Source organism: Anguilla rostrata, chromosome 18 (genome assembly GCF_018555375.3).
Source record: "Anguilla rostrata isolate EN2019 chromosome 18, ASM1855537v3, whole genome shotgun sequence".
Taxonomy (NCBI): Eukaryota; Metazoa; Chordata; class Actinopteri; order Anguilliformes; family Anguillidae; genus Anguilla; species Anguilla rostrata.
In genome coordinates, this window is record NC_057950.1 from 30,027,761 (window position 1) to 30,037,611 (window position 9,851).

The following is a 9,851-nucleotide window of genomic DNA, read 5'->3' on the forward strand; positions in this document are numbered from 1 at the left end:
CGGTAATGCTCAAGCAACTTGTATAAAGTAAATATAAAGTAATGTTCAAGCATCTTGGAAAAAAACAATCAATCACCAAATAAACTCCCATTAGGTATGATCTTTGTTGTAAGGGAAGTTAAAAAACATCAAATGCAACATTATACTGAATTTCTGTAGCACCATCAAGAACTAAAAACAAGTGCTTTAAAACCGAACATTATTCAGTAAGAAACAAGAAGAGGAAGAGGAAGAATGCTTTATTAGTCACGTGCACATACATGTACACACAGTGAAATGCGTCCTCTGCATTTAATCCATCCTAATTACCTAGGAGCAGTGGGTCCATAAACAACTTTTGTCCATTTAAAAAAAACTTTGTCCCAACACCAAGGATGAGGAGTCCGGCAATATTTCCGGAATCGAAGATGGTTAAAGTTCCCCATCTGAAGGAGAGATGGACGGAGGGCCTGGAGCTTCTGCAGATACCTAAAGACATATCCAATGAAATGGCTGTAAACACACACCTCACATACACATTCACTTTGATTCATTTTTGATGATAAAAAAATACTTTTAGCTCGGGGTTTGCATTTTAAATTACATGGGGCAAAAAGGCAAAAAAGGTATATCATTTCATTGGAAGTATGTTGTGTCACTGGATAGGAGAAATAAAATAAACCCTGAATTCACATACCTTTTTGCATCGGGCAGGGGCATGTTTCAGTGTCTCCTGCACCTGGACGGCCACGTCTGCCAGGGTATCGTTTGGCCTGGAGGCCATAACTGCCCCTTCATAAAGTTATCAATAAAGGTACTGGTTTCAATGGATTTGTCATGAACACGCAACAAAAGACAATGGAAATAACACAACTTGGTCATTTTGTGAAACAATATGAATTATTTCTTACGTAATATGACACTGTATACGGTCATATTCTTCAGAGGCTTCTTCCCCTTCTTTCCGTGCACACTGTAGTTGCTCCAAACAGTATGTGTAGCAATCGCCAGCATGACCCGCCGGACTCCATCTGCCAAGTCTTTCCCGCCCATTGTACTCAGATATTGTGTCTGCATAACACAAAGACAATCTAGTGTTATTTACTTTACCGATGTTTTGCCTTGAGAGTAGGGATGCACAATATACTTTGCCACTGCCGAAACCAATTGGTACTAATGGCGCTTTTACTACGCCAGTGCAATTGTAGGAGAAACACCGAGTGTCAATACATTTTAAAAGGGGAAAAAAAAAACTTCTTCTGCACTGCAGTTGCTCACCATCTTCCTCTGATGTTCTTTGTCCTGCAGCTGGTCTTCCAAGACCTGCAGCTCATCTTCGGATTTCGCAGGGTCCAGTGCATCCAGCACTGATACCCTTACAGCACCGGGCTCGTTTCTTTTCAGTCTCCTTAACATCTGCGTGATTTCTATTTGTGTCTCAGTGATTGTGGCCAGCTGCTGCAACACCACTCTCTGAAATTCTGGATATAAACAAGAGTTGTGGCTGAAAGTACCTTTCAGGCTACATATTTGCACTTTTCACAAAACTGAATTTCCTCTGGAAACAACTATGCAAATATCTGTCAATGAGCAAAGAGCTGTTTCCGTATAATATCCCATAACTACCTGTAGTCTGGTCTTGTGCTCTACTTTCCATTTGAGCTGTTGCGCAAAATGTAGAGAACTCTGCAAAAGAAAATCAATTGAAGTCAGTGTTTGGTGAAAATAATGTTTTGGGAATGTATTCTTTTCCGTTACCTTTTCAGGCCTTGGTGCTACTCTGTTCAGCACATAATTTGGGTCAAAAGTAAATAGGCCTATATTGTGCTCAATCACTTAACCATTCATTTGGGAAAGTCTGGACCAGGTAGCTGCTAAGCAGTAAAACAGAGTAGATAATGTCACAATGGCTAGTAATGTAACGATGTAAAGATACAGGCGAAAATGACAGCACGGAGAGATGTAGCAGGGCAGAGGGGCAGAAAAGCTGATCTCTCTGTAAAAGGGGCCTAATTTCTATTCTTCTGTACCTTGTACACAGGACAAGCAAGCAACAAACAGAACAGTGTAGCGCTGTTTATATTTTTAAGTTATGCTATCTTTGACACAAAGTAGTACTTGAAAGGGAGCACTTCAGATATATAAAGGTTAGTTATTTGTTTGACAAATGAAACTATTAAAAATGGAGTACATCAGATAATTTTTCAGTCATTCAGGTAATGGGATCCTTTATTGAAAATAGCCTATATATTGACAATATACGAGAATACAAGAATAAAAAGGCACTCAACCCCCCTCCCTTTGAATTCTGTGTTTCCCACAGAATTCGAGGGGAATGCTATCGGAGTTATAATGCATGTAAACAAACTGGGTAATGAAATGAACTCCTGTAGCATTTCCCTAGTCCTACAACACAACAAAGTGACTGCATCAACTTCAACGAATCCTGGTTAACCTCAGCAAATAAATAACGCAATCTTACAAGATTGGAAAAAGTACATTTTCCAAGTTACTAGGCCAGCTGGGTAGCACCCAAAATCCTCAAGTTATATCCCTGCCTGCAACATCAAGTATTTAGTAAAAAAAAAAATTCACCATTCACCAACATACCATCTGCAAAGCTCGATGGATTTGGTGAAGCTGGAATGCCAAGCTGGGGGCTCCGGACCTCTGGGAAACAAAAACAGCATCACAAATGGTTGAAAGAGATTGGCTCCGGTATGATTAGCGCTAGTATGAGTTAATAATTTTGTAATTTTGTGTAGCTTCAACAAAATTCAGAACAAAAAGGACACTCAGACCATCTCAAAGCTACAACAAATTTCACAATCGCCATAATGCAAACATGGCACGGCGAAACCATGGTCAGAACTGCACACGGAAGAGAGAGCCCCCCCCCCAGCGAGCCTCAATGATAAATGGTAAATGGTAAATGGACTGCATTTATATAGCGCTTTTATCCAAAGCGCTTTACAATTGATGCCTCTCATTCGCCAGAGCAGTTAGGAGTTAGGGGTTAGGTGTCTTGCTCAAGGACACTTCGACATGCCCAGGGCGGGGTTTGAACCGGCAACCCTCCGACTGCCAGACAATCGGTCTTACCTCCTGAGCTATGCCGCCCCTATACCAGGTAGCTGGTAAAATGTTTAACATGAAAACAGGGTTCATATGGACAACGTTAAATCAAATTCAAGGACTTTCAATGCACTATTTTTCGTCTCATAAGGACTCCACACAAAAGCATGAAACATTTCTGTAAGCCTTACTGTGTTCTAACAAACATCAGTGCTTTAAATCATATGTTCACATTCTCTAAACAATGGGGTCTAGCCAGGAGGAAAGGCTTCATGCATGTGATAATTCACTCCTCCTCTGGTTCCTTTTCAATGACGCTTCACATATTATAATTTCTGTTCACCCAGGGTTGCTTTCCAATGGCTCTCGGCACCTAAGTCTCGGGGGAGAGCTTGCATTTGAAAAGGGGTACTCAACACCCAGATGGAAACAGGATGGGTGTGGGGACTTAAACAGATTATAACTCTGAAACTTTAAATAAGTTAAAAATAAATAAACTTTAAATAAATAACAGGTAGACAAATCACAATACAACAGCAGTAAATGTTTTCACACACTCTTTAAACAATCTATATGAACATTTAACAGCATTTGTTCCATTTAAATACTCACATTTGTTGAAAAACTAACTCTAGATTTACCACTCTTCCTTCTGTGTTTCTGTCAGGTTTGCAGTTAACGTTAGTGGGACCAATTTATACTCTTTCTTAGGCAGGAGGAAATGTAATTTGGTTGGCTACACAAGTTAAGTGTAGAAAATAACTGAAGAAATAAAATAAATAAATAATATTACCTGACCGGGTCAGAGCTGTTGCATTGTTTTGGGCTTACCTCTTCTGAAATTAATGCTCGATGGCTTCTTGTGTAGCATGGTGGGAAGTAAAAAATTTTTAAAAACCCACTGAGCAAATACATCCCTGGAAGTTTGCATCAGTGTGTGGCTGGTGGAAGGCAGTTCTTGGTGGCCATGTTGCTGCAAGATCTTAAGCAAAGCATCCAAGGCATTAGGCTTGATCGAGAACTCATTTGCCCAGGCCCGCAATTCCTCACACAGAGAAGAATCTTTAGGGTGATCCAAGTCAGTGTCCACTTGGCTGCCTGTAACGGCATCTTCATCCAAGTGTGGAATTTCCACATCTGAGTAAGGGACACCAGTTCTCGTCATCTCCTCATGACTGTTACGGGGCTCAGGAATATTAATCTCCTCCCGGTGTTCTGCAATGCCATTGGAGGATGACTGAGTATCATCACGGTGGGCGTTTGCCCTCGTCGTACGAAGACATTTCTTCGCAGACCTCCAGCTCCTTGCGTACTGGCTCCTTCTCTTTCTCTTTCCTTCACTCATCCTATAAAAAACATTTGAAATTTTTTGCTCAGGGGGGAAATAGTTCTAATATGCAAATTAGGGCATACATAATTTGAAATTGTAGGCTAACTGTATCCCGGGAAATTTAATTTAGAATCAACATTTGAATCTAGTGCCCATGTAGCCGTATGTAGGCTATTACAGGGTTTCTGCTGTTAATGTTTAGCGTGAGCACCGCCACACCATTAACACTGAGCCTCGACAAAGGGAGACGGGAATAATACCAAGACCTTGACTCTTTTTTACGCGTTCATTATTAATATTAACAGTAATGACTTATTATTAGGATATTATTAAAACATCTTTAAAATGTCACATAGGCTATACTGACCATTTTCGCAATTTTTGTCTGGGACCAAACCAAACTCCCAACTGCAACCTACGACGCCACCACGCCTACAAGCAATTTCCACAGGAAACGCTGTATTAAGTATGTGGACGATTATCCTAAAAGTCAGTGGTGTTCAATCTTCTTTGGGCTAAGGCACACCAAAAGTCAAATCCAAATCTCAAAGGACACATACATACAAGTGTAGTCACAGACTCATAGAATATGAGACGCACGTCAAAGCAATCCATACGCACAGAGAGAGAGAGAGAGAGAGAGAGAAGAAGGAAGGACTAGACAGAGAGAGAGAGAGAGAGAGAGATGAGAGAGAGATGAGAGAGACAGAGAGAGAGAGAGAGAGAGAGAGAAGAGGGGAGAGAGGAGAGAAGAAGAGAGAGAGAGGGAGAGAAGAAGAGAGAGAAGAGAGGCACATTTTCAGTCAGAGCGCTATGATGGAAGTGACATATAGAAACAGTATAGGAAACATCAAGTAGCCAATCAGTTAGCACTGTGCTAGGACATGATTTTACAGTTGGCAGAAATGCCAAGGACATAGTAGTGAATGGGGAAAAACTGCATTTTTACTGTCGTCATTTAGGGCTGTGCTGTAAAATTAATAGACACCACAATATGATATAACAACATCTACAATGCAAAGGCCACAATAATGGACATTTTGTAAATTCACTTTTAAAAGTGGTTTAATCGTTAATGACACCAGACTCCATCCTAGTGGCTAAAACTGAAAACTGCTCATCAGTCATAGTTCTTACGGAGCCATTTATGCTGCATGATTCCACACAGTTTCAATTGGGCCTAGATTATTCCAATGACTTTATTAAACAACTTATGAAATGTATGAAAAAAGTTAGACCGCTTTGCATAAGTCAAACCCACTACCACACACACACGGGGCAACATGTAACAAGTGTCATGAAAAAAAAGGGGGGGGGGGGGGAGAGAGATTTAGAGTGAAATATACAGTGTGGTGGTGGTTAGTCTAGGTATAGTCTGAAGAGATGAGTCCTCAGCAACGGCAGAAGATGGGTAGTGAGGGGGAGGTTCGAAGAGAGAGGGGGAGTTCGTTCCACCACTGGGGAGCTAGAGTGGAGAAGCTATGTGATCCCTTTGGGCGGGTGGGAGGGGTTACAAGGCGCCCTGCTGCCGCAGAGCGGAGTGGTCGAGCAGGCACATAGAATCGAGTCATGTCCTGCAAGTAGATGGGGGCTGTCCTGTTGGCAGCAGTGTAGGCAAGGGTCAGAGCTTTGAACCATTCAAAGTAGGCTACATTTTTATGGGTTAGTGCTGTCCGGTTGTGCTAGATACTTCACATTAACCTTGTACGGCGATCAATTAAGGCGAACAGCACAGTACCACTTAATTATAGCAATTTCTATCATAGACATATTTCTATCCCAACGGTAATGAACTAAAAAAGGCGACAAACGACCTTTTCTGTGACAAAATGCATCGTCGAGCTCACGCACACTGCTGGCGACATTCTAAAGCTCCGCTTTGCCAAAGATATTTCTACATTTATATATATTTATATATCTGGTTTTGCCCTCCCTACGCATAGCTTTCAAAACAGGCGCCAACAATGCTAGCTTGAAAAGGCTTGCTAACTCCAGTTCCCCAAACACCAGCCATGAACACCACGCCACAACTAATTTAACATCACATTTTAACTAGCAAACAGCATGCATTAGCATCTCATGAGGACATGAACAAGGTGCATTACGGACCGCCGTTTATACATGTTGAGCTAGCAATTGTTAACTAACGAAACATGTCATCACCGAGATCAGCTAGGTAATGCTAGCTGGTCTTACATTACATTTCCACTGGGCTATTAGCGTTAAATACTCAAACTAGCAAATATGTTTTCTAACAGACCACTGACTCAAATTAGTCCCAGAACAGACGCCAGACGGCAGGTCTGAACGCCACCATTTCACCGGCTAACTTAAAGCATTAGCAACATTCAGCTAGAACTGCAAACATGCATGCTGAAAGTAGGACTCCAACATTACATTGCAAATACTACTAACTGAAAAGATCTGCAATACATTCAGTTAAAAATATAAAGGCATAGTGCAACACTCACCTGCTCTTTAACGTCGTCTAACCACGGTGAAATAATAATAATAATAATAATAATAATTCTTCTTCTCCTTCTTCTCCTCCTCCTCCTCCTCCTCTAAATTTAATGGCGGATTGCAAACAAACATGTATAGGTGCATACCGCCACCTACTGTATCGGAGTGTGTAACACCAGGGCTTTACATCAGATTACATAATGGACTGGAATTGACTGGAATGGACTACATAAAAAAACAAACAAAAAAAAAAACCTATATATATAACAAAAAAACAAAACTATATATCACGATATAATCCTGCATCGTTAAGGAATATAAAGAGAAATTCTATTCCCGTTCTAGCTCATATATCTTATCACGTAAAGTGTTCCTCTCTGAATTATATTTAGTACATCTCATTATGACATGCTCAACATTTTCGGGAATATTACAAATATCACATTTATCTGAAATACACTTTGTCATTAAATAAAGAGTTGAATTTAATCCAGTGTGTCCAAATCTTAACCTTGAAAAAACCCCTTCCTCTCTTCTGCACTTCCCTTTGAAAGCCTTCACCTTAATGGATTTCTGTATACTGTAATAGTGTCTCCCTTTGATATCTATGTCCCACTTCTTCTGCCACAAATCACTCACTGCCTCTCTTATTAATGATTTGGCCTCACTTTTTCCAAAGGGAACTTTCATTATTTCATTGTCATTTAATTTCAATGCGCACTCTTTGTAGTTTCATCTGCTTTCTCATTACCCTCCACACCAACATGAGCAGGAACCCAACAAAAATGTACATCAATTCCAACTCATTGTATTCTTAGCATTATCGTAAATATTTCCATCAATAAATCATCTCTTATTGTTTCTTTTGAGTTCAAACTATTAAGAGCTGCAGTAGAGTCTGAACAAATGACAACTCTCCCAGGCCTTACTTCTTCTACCCATTGTAATCCTAAGATTATTGCAACTATTTCTGCTGTAAATACAGATAATCTATCACTAATTCTTTTGCATATGACTACATCAAACTCAGGTATGTACACTCCTGTTCCTACATGTCCACTCCCTAGATCTTTAGATCCATCAGTAAATATTGGCATATAGTTATAATAATTCCTCTTCACATGATCTTGAACCAAATATCCAATGTTACCCACTTCCCTTTCAATCCACTCTCTCTTCTGCTCCACGAGTTGCAAGTCCATAAAAACCCCACACTACATCCCTGCCTCTCCAGTTTAAAAACCATCATTAAAATCTGCCCAACTATGTCTATTCTAGCTCTTCTCCCCTCACCTCCCCCCAATGCCATCAAGGCAGATAATGAATCAGGGCACAAGACAGCATTACCCAAACCCCCTTCTTCCACCTCCCACAATGCCCACAACAACGCAACCAGCTCAGCAGAGAATATTGATATCCCATCAGGCAACCTTCTACTCTGACAGACTTGTACATGTGGTACGTATAAGCCAACTCCCACTCTTCTGCTTTCAGGATCTCTTGAGCCATCAGTATGAATATTTATATAGTTACCCCATCCTCTACATACGCTGCAACATTTCCTATTTCACCTTTCTGTATTAACTCTTTTATTGTTAAGTCCACATCAATCTCTGTCCACATCCATCGAGGGATAGGTGACCAGCATACAGAGGGCCCTACCTTAATTCCATTAAATCCCAGTTGCTCTGAGTATTTCCTTACGGAATTTATATAGCTGCCCCTATTAATCCTACTGCCACCCTTTTCAAACTCCCAGCACTCCGTTAACAGAGAAATTGATGGAAGAGCTGTTCCAAAGCCTTTTAGCTGAATCCAATAATTTAACGCTATTTTTTCACGTCGCAGCCTCAGTGGAGCCTCCCCCGTTTCCACCAGCAGCGCCGGGGTCCGGAATGCCCCAGTGCACAACCTCAGAGCCCTGGCCTGAACAACATCCAGCTTAGCCAGCGTAGACTTGGCCGCTGAACCACATGCCAAGCACCCATAGTCATAGATTGCTCTTATCATAGCCATAAATCATCAGCATTAAATTTCTATCTGCCCCCCAGGAACAGCCAGTCAAGCACCTCATAATATTTACAACCTTCTCACACTTACCATTTTTTCCACATGTGCTCTTATATGTCAGTTTTTCATCCAGACACACACCTAAAAACTTAAAAAACTTCTTCAATGGGTTCTCCATATACCTTAAGCCCCTGTCTATCTATTTCCTTATTTCTGCCAAAGATCGCATATTTTGTCTTTGATACTGACAATGTAAAACCCCACTTATCAGCCCAAGCCTGCCCCTTATCTAAGGCTCCCTGCATCTGCCTCATCAAATATTCAACATTGTGGCCTCTCTTCCATATTGCTCCGTCATCTGCAAAGAGAGATCTACCAAAGCCATCTCCCACTGCATCAAACATATCATCCACCATTATATTAAACAGGACAGGACTGATAACACTACCCTGCAGGGTACCACGGTGAAACAGCCACCTTCTTCCAAGATCACGTTACCTCTTACGTCACAGCAATATGCGCATGTGATTGGATATAACGTGTTAACGGTCCAAGCGTAAACGTGCAGGCGCAGACCAGAGACTGTAAAAAATATGGACAAAGCTACTGTGACGTCACCCATTGCCTCTCCGTGGGTCTGTAAAACACGTTTTGAAGCTCAATGGCGGGCGCGGCCATGTTCTCGATTTGGAGCCAAAACCATAGAGTTAAGCGATCTTGTGATTTTTACAATGTGATTGACAGTCCGGTGCGGAAAAGCCCATCAACCTGAACGAACGATTGCAGAACGAACTTGAGGCTAGCTGACTGTCTGCCGTTGTTTTGAAATATATTATCACATGTTTACGGAGTTTAATTTCCATCCGTGACTGTACTGTGTCATGTAATCACGTTATATGTATGGCATTAATAATACAATTATGTTCAGTTATCTTCAATTTATGTTTCTCAGCAAAACGAATATGCTTAGCTAGCGTATCAGCTTGCCAGTGAG

At 41.1% G+C, this 9,851-nt stretch overlaps 1 protein-coding gene across 1 annotated transcript; it reads right to left on the minus strand.

Annotated features, from left to right (window-relative positions):
- Positions 1-223: 223 nt before the first annotated feature.
- Positions 224-6,959, minus strand: LOC135244925 (uncharacterized). The gene is made up of 8 exons (XM_064317612.1): positions 6,856-6,959; positions 3,886-4,400; positions 2,590-2,649; positions 1,606-1,665; positions 1,258-1,460; positions 891-1,050; positions 677-771; positions 224-468 (listed from the first exon to the last, which is right to left on the minus strand). The coding sequence occupies exons 2-8, from the start codon at positions 4,397-4,399 to the stop codon at positions 412-414; spliced, it is 1,149 nt and encodes a 382-aa protein (XP_064173682.1). The 5' UTR covers position 4,400; positions 6,856-6,959; the 3' UTR covers positions 224-411.
- Between the last annotated feature and the right edge of the window lie 2,892 nt (positions 6,960-9,851).

Coding starts and splice junctions, on each gene's coding strand:
- LOC135244925 (XM_064317612.1), bottom strand. CDS start 4,399: ATGAGTGAAGGAAAGAGAAAGAGAAGGAGCCAGTACGCAAGGAGCTGG. Junction 1,051..1,257: donor AAGAACATCAGAGGAAGATG/GTGAGCAACTGC, acceptor TGTGTTATGCAG/ACACAATATCTGAGTACAAT. Junction 469..676: donor CCCCTGCCCGATGCAAAAAG/GTATGTGAATTC, acceptor ATATGTCTTTAG/GTATCTGCAGAAGCTCCAGG.